Source organism: Bos indicus, chromosome 7 (assembly GCF_029378745.1).
Source record: "Bos indicus isolate NIAB-ARS_2022 breed Sahiwal x Tharparkar chromosome 7, NIAB-ARS_B.indTharparkar_mat_pri_1.0, whole genome shotgun sequence".
Lineage (NCBI taxonomy): Eukaryota > Metazoa > Chordata > Mammalia > Artiodactyla > Bovidae > Bos > Bos indicus.
This window is the reverse complement of record NC_091766.1, coordinates 53,524,814-53,544,855: the sequence shown is the minus strand read 5'-3', so window position 1 is coordinate 53,544,855 and position 20,042 is coordinate 53,524,814. Positions and strand designations below refer to the sequence as shown.

Sequence of the window (20,042 nt, the reverse complement as noted above, 5' to 3'; positions counted from 1 at the left end):
AACAAAAACAGAGGTTACATGTCAATGCTACAGAAGGAGCGGCCTGGGATTTGAGTCTGTGCTGTTGGCACCAGATGCCACGCTCGGCTTCTGCTCTGCCACACAGGATGGAGAACGCTTGTTAAAGAGCTGGGGGAAATGCCTGGTGTGACAGCAGCTTGGTCCACTGCACTTTTCAATGTCTGCACCTCCTGCTCCTCAGCAAGGAGGTGTTATCTGCATCCAGAGTACAGAGCAAAGTGAAACTAGGGGCCAGGGCCTATAGATGATAGGAAAAAGGGGCAGTCAGGAATGTGCCCTTCCCTCATACCTGTGACACTCCCTGAGGCCTCACACAGCAACGGGTGTTGTATCCAGGAACTCACCTGAGAGTGGACAGGTAGTTGGAGAGAAAGCAACTGGAAGCAGGGAGACTGGTTCATCTGACTCGTCAGGAATAAGTTGAATACAGCCAGTACAATCTCCTACAGAACTTCCCAAAGCGTGGTGAGCACACAACTTCACAGGGTACAAAATCATCTCACATGGCACAAAAATACTCACTAGAGCTGATGGATTGATTGCTAAGGTTACTTTCTATTTTGACCAAAGTATACTAGTGCTTTATTTACGGCCAAGTTATAAAATACCCTTTTAAAACAAAGGGTGACCTTTCAAAAAGAACAGTACTCCCATTTACATAAACACAGTACGTAAACAGTAGAACAGGTTGCGTTGATATGACAGAAAATCCTAATGGAAGTACATGAGTGATTCAAGTTTGGGAACTGTGGTTTCCTGGAACATTCTCAGTTCTCTGTGTCAAATGTTCCCATCCCTGTACCTCATGCATTCACCCAGACATGCCACAGCTCAAAAGGAAGAGAACCTACAGAGATGAAATTTTTCCATTTCCATCAAAATCCCTATTTAATAAATGACTACACATGAGACAGAGACTGAGAGAGACAAAGACAAAAAGAGCAAGAGAGAAAGCACAGACACAAACACAAAAGGCATGTTCATTAAGATATTATGAAGTTCACAACAGGGCTTGACCTGGAGCTGAAGCCCTGCCCTCTGCCTGGGGAGAGCTGCAGCACAGAGCTCCCTTTGATACTCTCCTGAATTCCACACCGATTCTTTTGGCTATTATTTTATGGCATGGTAGCTGAGCTCAGCCCTGTCCAAAGAATTGCACTGAGGTCTCTGGGATCTGTTCCAACAACAACACACAATGAGGCCTTCTCTCTTTGATAAAGCCAGGAACCCCTCCCTCTGTGATCTGCTCCCCTGTTCCTCCCAGACAAAAGTAAAGTCCCATTTTGAGCAGAACTCTGCCAGCCACATGCAGCCTTCTCCTCCTCACCTTCCCTGTTGGGGATGGTCAAGTTTCAGGCCAGCTGTAGGTGGGAGGACAAGTTGAGCTCCAGGTCAGACCTAGGAGTCCAATCAGTTCTTGGGGAGAGAAGAACGCCTTCAAGTTCATGCAAGTGAAAGCTGAAATGGAAGCAATGGTACCACAACCTGCTCCAAGCCAACGTGTTCCAACAAGTTCATAAGCTCCACGAGCGCAGGGGCCTGTCTGACTCTAGAGCCGAGTGCAATCAATGCCTGGTGCTCAGGAGATACATGGTAAACAGGTATTAAATAAATAGATGAGTCTATCAATCAATCTATATATCAATCAATATATGAATGGATGGATGGCCATGGCAGTGAAGGGAAGAGGAAGTGAAGAGGTGTGAATGTAAGATTATTTCTCCCCTTTCTGCTTGAGAATTAGCAACTGTGTAAATAGGAGACCCCAAAAAGGATACTTTTCCCTTTTTACAGCCACCCTGAGCAGGTGGTAAATTAACAGCAGAACTTTGATCCCTGAACTATCTGGAATTATAGCAGAATGCAGCAAATCGAAAGCAACCTTGACTTTCTCCGGGGCATGCTCAGACACTCCAACTCCAGGTCTTGCTCCCTGGACCAAGGAAGAGAAGAATGATTCTGAGAATGATGACTTGCACCAATGGACTCGACTCCTCCTTTTAAAAAGTTCAAAGTCCTTCACATCCTGGTTTCTCTCAAGGGACTTTTATTTAGAGTATATATATATGTTTCTCCTTTCCTTTTGCTCTTTCTCTGCTTATCTGAGTTTTCTAATCATTTTACGATGAACATAGATTACTTGAGTTACAAAAATGTCTAACACAGGATGATGAAACACACAAATAAGACCATTCAAAAAGGACACTGAACATGCATATTTTACAGGACTTCATTTTAATGTTTCTATTGATACACTGCAAAATTTAACACTGCTATGTCATGTAATTACACTCAACTAAGTCCTCTGAAAAGCAAATTGTAAATTTCTGATTAAAGTCAAAGTTCTTGACTTAAAAGTGGAACACCCGGTCATACAGGCACTTATCTTATAATAGGGCAACTAACTGATGGGCAAAGTGCCAGAGAATGAGACAAGTACAAGGACACAAGCTTAATAAGCAATGTGCCATATATGGATAAAACATATGTTCCAACTCATTCATGCTAAGAAAAGCTGCTCGGCAACTCTTTTCTCGGGCAGAAATCTCCAGAAGTTAATAGTGGCCAGGGTACCCTCCGCAGGGACAGAAGAGCTTTCCTTTCTTCATGGAGCTGGCTGGTTCATCTTGGAGCTCACCCCTGGTCCCAAACTGATGGACCATACTCTAAGCAGCTTGTAACCACCAGCTAAGTGCCTCTGTTTCTGTTAGGTCCTCGGAACTCACTGTCAATGGCTCGCCTGTCCTGCAAAGTGGTGACAGGAAAGCAGCTGGTCTGGCAATCAAAGACCTAATTCTGAGGTCCGATTCTCACCAGACCCTGTACAACTGAACCACTGCATGCCTTGGTCAGTCCATTTTACCAAAAGTTAGTAAGATCAGTCATATCTCACAGGCTATTGAGCATAAAAACTAAGGCAAATGTTAAGCTGTGAGGGGGCAGAAAGGGAAGGAAGAAATAATTTAAGAACCACTAAGCAAAATCTGATACCACTTAGATGGACGGGATTTCACCACCTCAAACTATAGGGCTAAAGTAGAACAAGCAAAAGAGATTCAACTGTTATTCAGTCTAGTGTTCTCCTAAATTACGACACTCTTAAAAATAGAAGAGAAATGGATAGAACTTTGCAATTTCTCATTTTCTAGCCACCTTCTTCCTCACTAGGAATTGGCAAAGTATGTAAACTGTGGCCTGAAAGAGCTGCATGAAGACAGTTGATAAGAAGCCCCTAGTTCCCAAGGTCAGGCAAGGGGGAAGCCACTTGCATGTGACCCAGCAGACGCCCATGAGCACCAGGGCAGGTGCTCACATCCTGTCCTCAGCCACAGGAGCCAGGGCTGCAACTTGGGTGTGAACTTGAATGTTCTGGGGATGCATCAACAAAAGGGGTGAGAAGGGCAGCCAGGGCAAAGACTTCCCAAGGCTGAATCAATAGAGCTGTCTATAGACAAAGGGGCAGCAAACAGAGTGTTATCAGACACACCAGAGCTGTGTGGGCTGCCCCAGGGAGAACTTGCTAAGCTCGGCCCACAGCAGCCATTTTCAGCAACCTTTTCACATACAAGACCCCCACAGTGAAGGGGGATCAAAGTAAGACCAGTCTCTGGAAATGAGATTTTGAGTAGAAACTGCTGAACTGAGCAGCTTGGGTTTTTAAGAGAACAGGCTAGGTTTGACTCCTGACTCTGTGTCTCTCATTCAGTGGCAAGTTAAACGAACAGATTACGAAACATTCCTGACCTGAAGTTGTTTCACACAAAAATGGAATAACTGCGCCTCTTTAACACAATTACTGCTCGAGTCAAATTACACCATGCCTGAGAGCACTGAGCACAGTGCCCAGATCAGCACGGTTCATTCTTATAATTTCATGCAGAGCACCAACACTATTGTTGTGGTTACTGGGAAAAATGGCAATGTGTACTTCAGGATCATGTTACAGAAAAATTCCACTCCCAAACCCCAGGCAAGAGAACAGGCACTGGAGAGCAAGACTGGGGGCTCCCCTCACCCTCAGGACCCAGGGCTGCTGTTCTGTCCCAGAGTCCTCACCACAGTACTGCTTCTGCAGAGCCTCCAGCCTCAGCAGAAGATCCAAAGAAAACAACTCTCGCCCTGAAGAGAATCAACTGTCGGGTAGCCTCAAACATGCCTAAGAAATCCAACCTGAGCTTAGCCTGGCTTCCTTACCCTAGCAAAGCGATTGCGTATATTTACAGAGTCAGATGGCTAAGAAAGGAAGCGGGTGACGTGCTTGGGAGAGTCCTTTCTTGGTTTCACTAATCTTTTATTTTGGTCTCACCCAGGCATCACTCCAGATGCCCACAATCCACAATTATGTAAGAAAATCAGGAAGGAGGCAAAACACAAGGTCCACCATGGATGCCAACAGCCTCCTTCCCAAAACCTTCTCTGGAAAAGTTGTTCCCAGATTTGGGGATTTCAGCAACCAACTTAAACTAAACAAGAACTGCAAGGAGGCAGGCACACACACATTTGGGTGCCAGTAATATTATTTGAGGAGAAGGCAATGGCACCCCACACCACTACTCTTGCCTGGAAAATCCCATGGACGGAGGAGCCTGGTGGGCTGCAGTCCATGAGGTCGCTAAGAGTCGGACATGACTGAGCGACTTCACTTTGACTTTCCACTTTCATGCATTGGAGAAGGAAATGGCAACCCACTCTAGTATTCTTGCCGGGAAAATCCCAGGGACGGGGGAGCCTGGTGGGCTGCCGTCTATGGGGTTGCACAGAGTCGGACACGACTGAAGCAACTTAGCAGCAGCAGCAGCAGCAGCATTATTTGAAGCACAACCATTAAAAACAATTTTATCACCATCACTGAATATAAGAACAGTCTTAACTATTCCAAAATAATACAGATACACTCTCAGAATAAGATAATTTAGCTTTGTGGAAAAACCCAATATACAGTCTGCATTTTTCTCAGAAAAAACTGTGGGACTGGGATATTGAGGAGGAGACACTACTTTCCTATAAAGGACTATCACTGCAATAAGATTATAAAATGAATTCCAATATCTATGTCCAAAAACAGCAAGGGCAAGAGAAGGCTTTTGCCCACTCTGCCAAGTGTGCAAAGAGAAGCAGTATTAGCCTCCATGGACACCAGGATCTTTCTAGCCAACTCCATCTGCCCTTCCTAACTCTCCTATTTTAAAATATGTCCAGCTCACCTTTCTGGGTTCTGATATTTTACTCCAGGTTATCATTGCCTTGCTGTCTAATCCAAACCTCATTTCCACTTTTGAGCCTTCATGTAAACCCATTTTTCACTCTCCTTCCTCAGAAATCTGTTCCTTAAGGAGAAATTTACCATATGACCCAGCCTACCTGAGAGAAATGAAAACAAAGCCACACAAAGTTGAGAATGTTCATAGTAGCAATATACATTAACAGTCAAACAACAGGAATGATCCACGTATCTATGAACCGGTGAATGGAAAAACAAAATGGTGTCCATCTGTACAAGGGAATGAGCTAGTGATACATGCTACAACACAGGAAGAACCTGAAAACTGGATGCTGAGTGGAAGAAACCAGCCACAAAGACCGCATACTGTATGAGTGTGACTCCATTCTTATGAAATGTCCAAAAACAGCCAGCATACAAAAAACAGAGGAGTGGGTGCCTAGGGGTGAGCGCAGGATTGACTACAGATATGCAAGAAGGAAATTTTTCATAATATATATTTTTAAAAATTTGCTCAATTCTATGCTTAATATGATGCTTGGCAGAATTTTTTAGTGAGATTCTATCTGCTAAGTGAGCCACAGAGTGAGGGGGTGAGTGAATGAATGAAAACTAATTTCCCAGAAGCCTCCCTGGTAACTTGAACCAGGTCTACACACTTCAGTCACTCCTGTCAGCCTCAACAAACTATGTATATTAGTTATATAACAATGAATTGTGTTACGTGTGTGTGTGTGTGTGTGTGTACGTTTATCGTCAAGTCTTTGGATTAGGTTGAACTATATGAAACTGTCATTTCTGTAGGTCAAAAATGGTTGGTACAGCGTTGGTAATTTCACATGATTCAACCTGTACATGAAATTTTTGATGCAGGAGACAAGAGAGAACAGAGACTTCTTTTTCATGTGGAACTTCCCCAACCAGTGGTTGAACCCATGCCCCTTGCACTGGAAGCACAGAGTCTTAACCACTGGACCACCAACTAAGTCCCAAGACCAGAGAGGCTTTTAAGTCAGACCAGCCTGAGTGTGGCTCCAGGCTCCATCCCGTATGGGAAGCTTCAATTTCCTCAGATAGAAAATGGAGATGATCACAGGATCCAGCTCCTAGGGCTGCTATGAGGATTACTAGGACAATGCATGGAAAGCACCGACCAGCGTTGAGGCAAAGTCACCAAGGAATTGCTCAGTAAATGACAGAAATTACTGGTACATGCTGCTCTTATCTGTCTATGAAACTACTCATTCTTCAGTTATCAAGGACCGGGATTTTTCTTTTGTATTCATGTGTTCCCTAGACCTGCAGGCAAAGGATGCTCACTGCTGGAGTCCTGCATAGGGAATGCTTCCAAACAGCTCCTGCAGCCTGACAGCACAGTTTCCTGGATGCCACTGCAGTGTTCGCCTGCAGACCCCCAGGTTCCTCCAAGATGAACCACAAACATCCCTGCAGGACTGTTACGATGCCATTCCCAATGTCTACTCACCACAAGCTCAGCAATACCATGCAGCAGAGGAAGTGCCGTCCGAAACAGTTCCTTCTGGCCTATTTCTCAACAAAGATGTTTGGCTGCTACGCAACCAGTGTTTTAGTGGATGTTGTGGCCGTTAGGGAAAGGCCAGGTTTCTACTGGCAACTACAAAGGATGGGGGCAGCAGGGGAGAAGCAAATAAAATCCTATCCTTACATTCTACTCAATATTCCTCATTTTTAGTACTCATAAAGTTAGCCCATGATTCCAAACAGGGGGAACTGGGATTAAATTAGAGTGGTCAGATTTCACAAATAAAAATATAAGACAACCAGTTAAAGCTAATGTAAATAACAAATATTTAGGGACTGATTGACACTACAAAATTTTCATTGTTTATCTGAAATACCACTTTAAATGGGCATCCTATGCTTTATCTGGTAACCCAAGATTAAATTGGTACCAGAATCAGTTCAGGTGCTCAGTCGTGCCTGACTCTTTGCGACCCCATGTACTGTAGCACACCAGGCTTCACTGCCATCATCAACTCCTGGAGCTTGCTCAAACTCATGTCCATCGAGTCAGTGATGCCATCCAACCATCTCATCCTCTGTCGTCCCCTTCTCCTCCTGCCTCCAATTTTTCCCAGAATCAGGGTCTTTTCTAATGAGTCCTCTCTTCACATCAGGTGGCCAAGTATTGGAGCTTCAGCATCAGTCCTTCCAATAAACATTCAGGACTCATTTCCTTTAGGATTGACTGATTTGATCTCCTTACTGTCCAAAAGACTCTCAAGAGTCTTCTCCAACACCACAGTTCAAAAGTATCAATTGTTCAATGCTCAGTATTTTTATGGTCAAACTCTCACATCCATCCATGACTACTGGAGGAATCATAGCTTTGACTACATGCACCTTTGTGGGCAAAGTAATGTCTATGCTTTTTAATATGCAGACTAAGTTTGCTATAGCTTTTCTTCCAAGGAGCAAGCATCTTTTAATTTTATGGCTGCAGTTACCATCAGCAGTGATTTTGGGGCCCAATAAAAATCTGTCACTGTTACCACTTCTTCTCTTCTAATTGCTAGGAAGTTAGTTTTTTGATGCCATGATCTTAATATTCTGAATGTTGAGTTTTAAGCCAGCTTTTTCACTCTCCTCTTTCACCCTCAAGAGGCTCTTCAGTTCCTCTTCACTTTCTGCCATTAGAGTGGTATCATCTGTGTATCTGAGATTGTTGATATGTTTCCTGGCAATCTTGATTCCAGCTTGTGATTCATCCAGCCTAGCATTTTGCATGATGTACTCTGCCAGAGATCAAATTGCCAACATCTGCTGGATCATCGAAAAAGCAAGAGAGTTCCAGAAAAACATCTATTTCTGCTTTATTCACTATGCCAAAGCCTTTGACTATGTGGATCACAATAAACTGTGGAAAATTCTGAGAGATGGGAATACCAGACCACCTGACCTGCCTCTTGAGAAACCTGTATGCAGGTCAGGAAGTAATAGTTAGAACTGGACATGGAACAACAGACTGGTTCCAAATCGGGAAAGGAGTATGTCACGGCTGTATATTGTCACCCTGCTTATTTAACTTATATGCAGAGTACATCATGAGAAATGCTGAGCTGGAAGAAGCACAAGCTGGAATCAAGATTGCTGAGAGAAATATCAATAACCTCAGATATGCAGATGACACTACCCTTACAGCAGAAAGTGAAGAACTAAAGAGCCTCTTGATGAAAGTGAATGAGGAGAGTGAAAAAGTTGGCTTAAAACTCAACATTCAGAAAAATAAGACCATGGCATCTGGTCCCATCACTTCATGGGTAATAGATGGGGAAACAGTGGAAACAGTGGCTGACTTTACTTTTCTGGGCTCCAAAATCACTGCAGGTGAGGAAACTGAGGCTTAGGAGAGGTAGAATCAAACTCAAGTTTGGGCCTCCCGATTTGAACCTAAAATTTATTTCGTCTTGGGGCCTCTCACCAGAATCCCAGACTCAGCCTACAATCTATTCAGGTGTCCCCTGAGCTAACTCCACATTTCCAATGCTCTGGTAAGTGAATTATATCTCAATAAGGCTGTTAAAAAAAATGCTTTCCAATATCTACTTCTCCATCAATAAAACTGAGAAACTTCAAACCATAAAACACTCTAGAACCACTTCAACTGATAAATATAATTGTTCTTCCTCTCTTCCATTCTATACCAGACCTCAGCAATTTCAATTCTCATGAGCCTTTTCCACTAAAATTAAGGACAGAAAAAACAAAGGGTAACCAAACCTTAAACAAGTTAAATCATTTTGACTGCGTATAGCTCTGTTAAAGGATACACCGAAAATAAGACTAGAATCAAAATGAAATCTGAAAAGTGACAACTCATCATATCCATTTATCTCCTTCATCGCCAGTGATCATGGGACTGGGCCACAATGAGAAAATGGTAGCCATTACTGTAAAAAAGAAAATTCCCTGGACAGTTGTCATAAACAAATGCTTTATTCTTACAGAAGGTACCACAGAAGAGTTTTTCTCATCTCAGTGCTGACAGCCTCTAGAGCTGCCAGGGGTTTACGAGGGGACAGATACTCTTTGATGTTCTTCTTTTCAGTCCAGTTTTTATCCACTTTCTCCACGGTTACTGAATCTGACCCACGCCCACTCTAGTCTCACCAGATTGAAGGCAACTGCTTATATGGATACTCTAACCAAGGGCTGGCATTACAAATGAGCATGAATGGCATGGATTTAATTCATTTTTAAAGAGCACAGTGTTTCCTGAGACAGGCGGGTTACTCTAACCACCAGAGTTCAGAACAAGGCCTTTTCATCCTTATTCTCCATAAGGAAAACTGTTGGGTATGGTGACAATCTTCAAGCACAGGAGTAGCCAAAAGCGGGGGGAATTCGTCATCTTATTTGCCTTTCAGAGGCAATATATCTCCTTGGTAACAATTCTAAAAAAGAAAAAAGAAAAAAAAAAAAAACCTCTACTAAATCTTACACCTTAGCAGGCAGTCTAGAAAATATGCCTGTGATTCAGGCAAGACACACAGTCCTTTCTCTCAAAGGGATGCTTAGTTTGTTTTGTCTGTTTTTATCAAAAGGGGGCATCTAATATCTTTCCAAGTGGATCTCACAGCTTTCCTCACAAAGACAGTGGCAAGAGTGACAATACCACTACCTTCTAGGGTTGTTTTGAGGGTGTGTGTAGGATGTACAGAAAGGTCTGCCACACAGGGCATCATCGATGCATGTTAGTTATGACTGTCGCTATTCCCCAGCACAGTACTTGCAGCACGAAGGTTAACTTGGAAAGACAGGAGATAGAACCGGATGGTGTGCAAGACACGAGGCAAAGGTTCTTATGGAAATTCTCCAAGGCGAGACCAAAGAAAAGAACCAAAGCCAGAAAACAATTTTAAAAAGAAAGAAAAAGCTATCAGCCTGTGCCCCAACCAACTAAACCACACAATTAAAGGTGCCTCTAGCATAGGAAATAGCACCTACTGTGAGCTGACGACTGAACTGTACACACACACACACACACACACACACACACACACGCTCAGCCTGGAGCCTGTCTGTGCCCTTATATTCCTCACAGGAAGGGGAGGTTTGGACACTACATTTAAAAAAAAAAATTTATTTTGGTTGTGCTGTGTGGTCTGTGAGATCTCAGTTTCCTGACGAGGGACTGAACCCAAGTCTCTGCAGTGAAAGCACCGAATCCTAACCACTGGACCACCAGGGAATTCCCTAGACACTTGCTTAAACTGAAACAAGACATGAGCCCAATATCATTTCAATCTACTCCTGTTTTCCTCCCACCTTGATGCCAAGACCCTCCAGCTTACAGACAGAGGCCATATGACTAGGAGACTCAAAGCACACATGAACACTGGAAACATGCTGCCGGGTTCCCACGGAGGACTGCAGAAAGTGGGGAAATCACTGACAACCACCACAACCAGGTCTATTGATGAAGCACAAATAACGGGATTAGACAAGAAAAAAGCTTGGCCTTCTAAAGGTAGTTTAATGGAAGAGAAGCCCAAAATAAAGGAAGGGAAAGGGGATTCCAATGAGTCATAAGAAATGTATGTGTCTCTCTGGTCCTCCCCAGCTCTGTACCCCAACATTTGAGTCAGGACAAATATATTCATCATTGATCCACTTAGTCTGCATTTTTTATAGTTATTTATTCTACAGCCAATGCTTTCTGGATAACCACTCCAGACAACGGCAACGTAAGCATGGCTCCTCTCAGAGCTTGCATTCAAGGACAGCAGGAGAACGAGCTACCCCCTGTACATCTGTTCCAATGGATCATTCATTTAACACTGTGCATCGCACTGTATCAGGCCAACAGGTCAAGCAGGTGAGGGAGCAGCCATGAAGCCAATTACAACCACACAGCTCGTGTCATTCCCCACAGCTGGCAGAACAAAGCCTCTGCAGGAGTTCACAGGTATAAATACTCCCAGCCTCACAGCATCGCTGGCAGGGCTGCTGAAAGATCAGGTCAGTACGGGAAGGATGAGGCTGGGGGGTCTCACCATATTGCAAATTAATAATTTCCTCCTCACGACCATTTGTGGAGTGGCTATTATACGCCAGTCACTGTGCAGACAACAAAGGATACAGCCCCAGAGCCTGTCCTCCTGGAGCTTAGAATCTAAGTGTACTTTTCAGTCTAAAGCATAATGAGTTATGAGAAGGATCCAACATGCAGAGGACACACCTCCAAAGGGAGAGAAGGATAAAATTAAAATATGCCTCTAAAAAACCCATAGTTGCTGTCCATCAACAATGAATGGATAAAGAAGATGTGGCACTTTATGTACAATGGAGTACTAGTGAGCTGTAACAGACAATGAAATTCTGCCATGTGCAGCAACATGGATGGACTTGGAGGGCAGTAGCCCAAGCAAAATACGTCAGCCAGAGAAAGGTACTGAATGATATTGCTTAGGTGTGGAATCTAAAAAATACAGCCAACTAGTGAACATAACAAAAAAGTAGCCAACTCACAGACATGGAGAACAATGGCTGTATGAACATGGCTGTCAGTGGGGAGGGAGGAGGGCGACATCAGGGTGGGGGGGTGGGGGATATGAACTCTTAGATGTAAGATAGGCTCAAGGATGTTATCGTACAACATGGGGAATATAACCAATATTTTGCAGTAAATGTAAATGGAAAGTAAACTTTTAAAAAGTATATACAAATAAAAAAATTTTTAATGGGATAACAAATGACAGCCCTTACCTCAAAAAAAAAAAAAAAAAAAAATACCACCACACACAGTATCACAGTTGTTACTCGTGGTAACAGTCACTGCTGTAAGAGCTGCAATACAGCAGAAAAGGTGACCACACTACTGAGGTTTGTTAGGTTTGCCACAGCACACATTCGGGGCATCCCTTCAAGGTGTTCCAGATTGGGACGGAAGAGCCTCACCTCAACAGTGCTATGTGCAGGCCCAGGAAGCTGTCAAAGGTCTGCTGGGCTTTAAAGAGAACTTCCACATGCACAGCAGCCCAGCCCGGCAGATGACGAAGCCCAGCAGCAATCCCACCTGGATTCTTCTCTCAGCTCAGCCACACGTCCTATATGCCTGAGCTAGGCAACTGCTTTCTGGAATACAGTTTTTGTAATTTTAAGAACAACAGGAAAAAGGAGAAGCAGTGGGGAAGAAAGAGAGACACACAGGACCATTTCACCAAGTGCGTGGACACCAATAAAAGCGCTGAAAGCAGACTTTAGATGACATGATTTGGTTTGAAGTGGAAACTGCCCTTCCTCTTCCTCCTTCACACAACAAAGACCACTTTCACCATCACCACCCTTCCAGGCAGAGAGCTTTTGAAAGGCAGCTCTTGGGCAATCTATAACTTCCTAAAATGATGCGAAACACTTGAACTGAGTGGATTAGTGGAACATAATATCCAGCAAGCCCCCAGCCAAATCCCCCACTTCCTTGCTTCTGGATCCCAGCTAGAGACCAGAGGGGACTGGCAATGGCAGAAGAGGCCAAGGCAGAAGGTCACTGAACAGGGAAGCCTGGGGCAGTTTTCAGAGGAAGTAGCACTTGAGCTAAGATGTGAAGTAGTAGTTAGGGGAAGGGAAGCAGAGGAGTGCAGCATCAGAGGGAACCATGTGTGCCGAAGCCCTGTGATGGGAGCCATGTGAGCATCAAAGAGAGCAGAGGAGAGGCCTTGAAGCTGGAAAATACAAAGATGATGCAAGACGAAACCAGACTGACAAATGGGCCAGACTAGGATACGGAGGTGCACTGGGCACCACTAAAGGGACTTCAACAGTATGTTGACATGCTCAGATTTTCACTTTGCAAAGATCATTCTGGCTACAAGCTAAACAATGAGTTTCGGTGCCAAATACAAGCAGCCACTGAAGGAAGACAAGTATCTGAGACACCAAGAAGTAGAAAGACTAGGGCACACGGGAAAGGAAGGAAGTTCAGCTGAAAGGAGATCCAGGCCTTTTCCTTGTAACTCGACAGCATCAATAATCAACTGGGAGCTCTTGAGAAAGACATGGCTCCAAGCCCCATTTCAGAACCTGATTTCAACAAGGCCCCAGGCAACTTAGATGCCCATTAAAGGTTGAAAAGCACTGCTCCAATACAGAGTGGGAACTGGTCTTTGAAGCTCATTAATTTATACCACTGAAGTCTTTTAAACACAGCTTTAAACAGTCTGTAATGAAGGTGAAAAACCTAATACCTCCCTTAAATCTTATGTAAAATGGAATCACAGACAACACCTGCTGGGAAAAAAACTCTTCCTAAACCAGCCAGGAGAGGAAATTGGCATTTCTGCTCCTTGACTTTGCTAAATCTGCACATATAACAACCACATAGGGTGACAATAGCTATGATACAAAGAAGCATCCTTTACCCACCCTCTAAGGATCTGGTTAACACACCTAGACAGAATCCAAGCTTCTGCCAAAGCTTCCAGAAGCATCTATGAGTCAGTCACCTTTGAGAGATAATCTTAATACTCACATAACCATTCACTGTGCTCTCCACTTTGAAAAATGAACGAAGTCACTTACAACACTCATCAATCTTGCAGATCACAATGCTATCTAATTATAAAGACGCTTGATGGCTCAATCACTGCTTTTCTGTGACGCCTAAAATAAGTCCTTTAATCATTACATGTCCCAGCTTTTTTCCCAATTGCAAAACAGGAACCCTAGCATTTATCCCTCCAAGTATGCTTTAGGGATTAGGGAAATTGTGTTTTCAATGCTCTTAGAGGTTCATCTGTGCTATTCAGTTCATAAAGCTTTGATTATGTCACTGTGCTACTCAAAAAACTTACACTGGCTTCCCAGTACCCACTAAATGCAGACAGTCTCTTCACTGTGGCACCCAACCCTTCTACAGTCTAATCCTCCAAACCTTGGCATACTTATTGCATAGATGCTCCAGCCAACCCAGGCTAGTAACGGTTCCTGAGCAAACTCGGGCCTTTTTGGTCTCCACTTTAGCTAGTAAGGTTCCTGGTAGAACTGGAACCCCACTGCCAATCCCTCCTAAATCCATACCCACTGTGTGTTGAGACTCAAAGTATGTTTAGGCACCAGCCAAAGGGGGATGAGGAAGGCACCAGGGATATCATATAGAAGAAGAGAAACACTCGGTGGGCTGAACCCATCTTCCACTGGAGGAACCAAAATAAATTCAGGAGGACCAAAACACAGAGTATAGACAGGACAATGATGTGAAGCTGGAGGAGCAGGCAGGGGCCGGAGTATGGAGGCTCAGAAAACACTATCAAGACATACGCGCTTTCTCCTAAAAGGGCTAGTGCAAAGGCTCTTGAGTGCAACCAGACTATAATACTTGAGAACTGTTTTAGGGAAGGCAGAAGGTACCTCTAAAAATGTTTTCTGAGTCTCTTTAAATCCACTTTGCCCACCAATGAAATTCAAGCTGTTTTTAGGAAATATCTGTGGCAATTTTAATAGTAGTACACCATCTCTTTTAACCAGAGATTATAATCACAGAACTAAAGACTTAGTAGGAACTTTAGCAATCATTTACTCTAACCCCTTATTTTAAAGATAAGAAAACTGTAGTCCTGAGGGATTAAACGATTTGCTCAAAGACACAGGCAATTTGTGGTAGGGTCAATATTCAAACCCATCTCATGGATTTCTAGGCAAGAGAGAACAGGATATAAACATTCCAATATAGGAATCAAGGCATTCATTCATTCAACAAATATTTATGTACCGGATGCCATTTAAAGCATTGGGAGTACAGAAGTGAACCAAGACAAACACACTTGGCATTGTAGAAACCATAATAAATAAATTATACAGTATGTTAGAATGAGAAATGCACTATAGAAAAAAGTAGAACAAAGAAGTAGGATGAGAGTGGGTGGCCAGCTTAGATCTCACTGAGGAATGTCAACTGAGCAAAGACTTGAAGGTGAGCGCTTGCAGGATACTAAGGATTTGGAAAGTCATGTGATTTCTATCCATTCCATCACAGTTTGCCTGTACAAGTAAGTGCAAGTAACAGGCTGACATCCATACACCAAGTTCAACAAACAAAATCCACAATTCTAACGTTCTCTCTGATAAAACAGGAAAAAACAATTCTCCTCCCAGCTTTAAGAAGAGGTCCTGATGGGCTGATGAAGTGGAATGTAGTGAAAAAGTGGATAAGGAGGGAATTTCAGGCTGGAAGGAAAACAAGTACACATTCTGCATTCTGACAATGAACCAAGCCAATTTATTTCAGTTACTGCCAAACATGGATTAAAATGTGGGTCAGTTCCTGAACAGACCAGAAATGAAACTGAGATTGGCACCAAGTTCCCAAAAGCTGGTAGAGCTGTGCAGAGCAGAGAAAAAGTGAGCATAAAAAAAGAGGAAGAAGAATGGAAATTACAAAAACTCTTAGACCTCAACCCCATCTTCCCCTCGGAGTACATACACTGTGCAGTGCTCTAATGGGTCAACATCACGATTCCAAGAGGCCAATACTTTCTGAGCCATCCCCACAATAACCCAGTGAGGTGGGTACTTTTACCAGACTCATTTTTACATATGAGAAAACTGGGACAACTGAGTCTCTGAGACATTAAATGCCCACACAGACAGAACAGGAACCCAGGACCACCTGATTCCACAACCCATACTGGGACTCAGCAAACTGTGGTCCTTGGGCTACAATGGGTTTTTACATTACTAAATGGCTGCTTTAAAAAAAAAAAAAAAAAGCCTAAGAAAGAATATGTGACAGAGACGCTACATGGCCCATGAAACCTAAAACATTTATTATCTGGCTCTTTACAGAAAAAGTTTGCTGACCCTGTAGTCTAACCTACTACACTGGCCACCAGCAGGTTCAAACACCACAGGATGCATTATGTATTCCAAATTGTGTCATTAGGGGAAACAGGCTCCGGAAGATGGAGAACTAGTTCTCATATTGGCTGGGCTGCAAGATAATCCGTGGCTTGGGGTCATGGATCTGCTGCATTAAAATTCTCATACAGCACTTTGTATTTTTTAAAATTTATCCCAACAGGGACAGTCCCCTCTCACCGTCCTACCCACCAGACACCCCACCCCCAGCTTACTAGGCTCCTAAACACTATTCTCAGGTTGCTCACCATCAGCCCAATCCTAGTGGTCCCCAGGGCTTCTAAACTGTCTCATTTCCCTCAAATCTGAATCTTCAGGTTACCTCACTTAAAAATAAGTCTCTTATCCCAAATTAACTCACCCAAATGTGGCCAAGAACCATGAGGTATCTGAAAGGCATAACCCTTTCTCTTCCCTGGATGACCTGTTCAATCTAAACAGGCCAGGGTGGAGGAATTTGGTTGCCTTGGCTGCTAGGCAGCTATCCCCCCTTCTTCTGTATTTATAGCACCTTAACATTCCTCTGGGAGACCATTCCTCCCTGACACTCATAACATGTATTTCATATGCTGTTGACTCCACTGTGGGCTCAGGTCAGGCAAGCTTCAAGGATTATCTCAAGGATGTGCACATGATTCAATAAAAGGCAAAGAGAACCACACTCAGGGCTTTGGTTCAAACTCCTGGCCACAGGTTCTCTTGCCAACATAAGGAAAGAGGCTGTCTGAAAATGGCACCAACCTACAGGAAAGCGGCACGGAGAGATGCAAAAACTGGGCCCGCAGACACTGTGTGAGCCACGGGAGCCGGTACGGTGTGAACTCAGAACATCTCTGGCCTTTCCAGTTCCCCATCACAATCAACTCTCTGTTGTAGGCGGCTTGGACTGTGTCTTCACTCCTTCGCAACAGAAAGTGGCCTGTCTGGCACAGTCAAGAGTGGAATCGTCATGTCCACCATGTACTTTCTGAAAACAGACTGGGGGGCTAGTGATAACAAAAGCTGCCTTCACAGTCAGCAAAGGTCCAGACCAACAGACCACGTCCATGCAGACACGAGGGGAAGCTCACCTCTCTTTTCCCAACTGCTCTGGGAATGTGGGGATCCCTGAGAATGATCGTTCTCATTTAAGGCTCAGTTATCTGACTAGAGCTGAGACCAGTGGGATTAAAACAGTAAGACTCTCACAATCAGTCTTTCAAATTAGTATACTTGATCTCCTCCCACCCAAAACCAGTATCCCTCAAGCCTCCAAGGGAAAACAGAGAAAAAAGCCAAAGGGAATTTAACAGTCAGTGGGCGAGTTCTCTTGCTTCTATTCTCTTGCTTCTATTATGTCCAGGGTTGCTTGGCAACCAGCCTCAGCCTGGTCATTCCCGTGGACAAGCAGAAGAAACGAATGTCAGACCTCCAGGTCACACAGCATGTCCTGTTTATGCCCCGTGACTCCAGGGCAGGGGTGGGTTCATGCTGTTCTACAAAACTGGCCAAATCCAGCCCACAGAGCACCTGCTGTCTTTAGGGGTTCTCCCACACTGCCCTCGAACCTTCGCCTTCAATGAATGTAAGCTGTGGATGTCTCCTCAAAATAGATTTAAAATGCTTTCAAAAACAGCTTGTCAGAAGAACAGAGAACAGCTTCTGACATGGAAAGAACTCTAATACTATTTATGAAGAACAGAAGAAACCAGCAGGGAGCAGAGGGCATGGTGCACACTCAGGAAAAAATGGGCCAGTTTGCGTTTCAGGTTCAGGATTTTCTGGAATCTTCCTTGACCCTGTATACTCTGAGGACACCTCCAAAGACCTGAGTGCTGAAAGCTCGGCCACTGTGCTATGCGACTCTAGGTCATGAGTTCCTTCCCAACAACTGAGAAGTCAGTGGGGACGGAGATTTCTGCATTTGGCAACACATTTTAGAAGTAACTGTGGCAGCCAATCCCTGCATGGTCAGTACGCTGCAGGGGGGTAAGGAAAGAATGTGGGTCAGTGAGTCTCCAGTGCTTAGATGTCTCCAAGCAGGGCGTCTGTGTCCACAAAGACGTGACGCTGCTCCTTCTCTCTCTCTTCCTGCTCCTAAATTAAATATCTAACCAAGGACAATGGCTTTCCACACAAAACAAAGACAGAGCCCAGGAGGGACAGGGACAAGAAACTCATGCGTGTGCTTAAATTCTATTTAGCAAGACAGAAGTCCTAAAAAGTAAGGGGCTGTATGGGAAGCACTGTCTTTAGTTGGCTGATCACTGTTAACACCCATTTGTCCACATGAAACTGCCCAAATGAACTGACAGTAAATCTTGTTTAAAAAAAAATTACTACTAGGTTTCAGGAAAAAATTTTGTACAGACATTATGCCTTGGCGGAGTGGTGTGTATCCTTTGGAAGGACAGTGGTTCCAGCTGGAAACACTGTAAGCAACATACAGCCTGCAATACAAACAAATATTTTTAAAATCTTTTTAGAGGAAAATGAAAAATAAGCCTTTTATGATTGATTATGAGGCTTACCAAGGATCCCTTTCCATTTGTGTTACTTTAAAATGATCATTAAAACTTGACAGTTTTATTTAAGATTTATTTACTGATGTCTACTCTGGCTCTTGGTTACTGTGTGCAGGCTTTGTCTCGTTACAGCAAGCAGGGGCTCCTTTTCATTGTGGGGCACAGTCTTCTCATTGCAGTGGTTTCTCCTGCTGCAGAGCACAGACTCTAAGCACACAGGCTCAGTAGTTGCAGCTCCGAGGCTCTAGCGTACTGGCTCAGTAGTTGTGGCACACAGACTTTAGTTGCTCGGCAGCTTGTGGGATCTTCCTGGACCAGGGATCAAACTGGTATCTCCTGCACTGGAAGGATATTCTTTACCACTGAGCCACCAGGGAAATCCAAAACTTAACACCTTTAAATGAGAGGTATGGAGGAGAACACCCTAATATTCAAATCTCTCTTTTTAAAGAAAAACAAAAAAGGTAAGCAAACATACTTATCGATTTAAGATTCAGTTGTAAGTCACTTTCTTCTAGGTGTGAAGATTATGAAAGGAGTCAACTCACATCAACTGGCCCAGCCAAGGGTATCTGAGCTTCCAGCTTGGTGCTACTTACATGGATTTTAGAACATCAGACTTCTCTTCCCTTTCCTCTGCATGATAAACATGAAATAAAGATAAGATATGGCAAGCATAAAAATAAAGAGGTAGAGAAAGATCTAAGAGAAAGAGGGCAAACACAGCAAAGGGATGGGCAGCAAGGAGGTAGCTGGTGAAGGCTCTTTGATCTGACTCTTGCCTTTTCTAACCCATCATCATTTCCTGTGCTACCCCAAAGGTAGACTAGACTGCCACCCCATCAGAGCAGCAACGTTGAATTTGTCCAAGAAAGAATCTTTAAATAAAATAAAATATAAAGAGAACCAAGGGATACCTGAGGCCATAAGCACTTAAGAGTGACTTTTAGAACACAGAGTCAAGTGGTTGAGGTGGGCTCTCTGAAGGGACACTTGACATAAGTCATTCAACATGCCCTGGGGAGCTAATGCCTATCCTTCTAAAACTCTTTCCAAAAATTACAGAGGAACACTTCCAAACTCACTCTACGAGGCCACCATCACCCTTACACCAAAACCAGACAAAGACAATACAAAAAAAGAAAACTACAGGCGAATATCACTGATTGCCATAGATGCAAAAATCCTCAACAAAATTTTGGCAAACAGAATTCAGCAACACATCAAAAAGCTCATACACCATGAACAAGTTGGGTTTATTCCAAGGACGCAAGTCAATCAATGTGATACACCACATTAACAAATTCAAAGATAAAAACCATATGATAATCTCAATAGATGTAGAAAAAGCCTTTGACAAAATTCAGCACCCATTTATGATGAAAACTCTTCAAAAAATG

At 43.6% G+C, this 20,042-nt stretch overlaps 1 protein-coding gene across 4 annotated transcripts in view; it reads right to left on the bottom strand.

Annotated features, from left to right (window-relative positions):
• The window catches only part of ARHGAP26 (Rho GTPase activating protein 26), a 473,350-nt gene that overhangs the window by 429,747 nt on the left and 23,561 nt on the right, over positions 1-20,042 (bottom strand). Inside the window, exon 1 of one of the 4 annotated variants that reach the window (XM_070792122.1) lies at positions 366-20,042. This exon is cut by the window's right edge and continues 22,989 nt beyond it. The exons of the other annotated variants lie outside the window; for them this stretch is intronic. Coding sequence (XP_070648223.1) covers positions 366-519 — 154 coding nt within the window. The 5' untranslated portion in view covers positions 520-20,042. The remainder of the gene's footprint in view (positions 1-365) is intronic. 4 annotated transcript variants of the gene reach the window in all.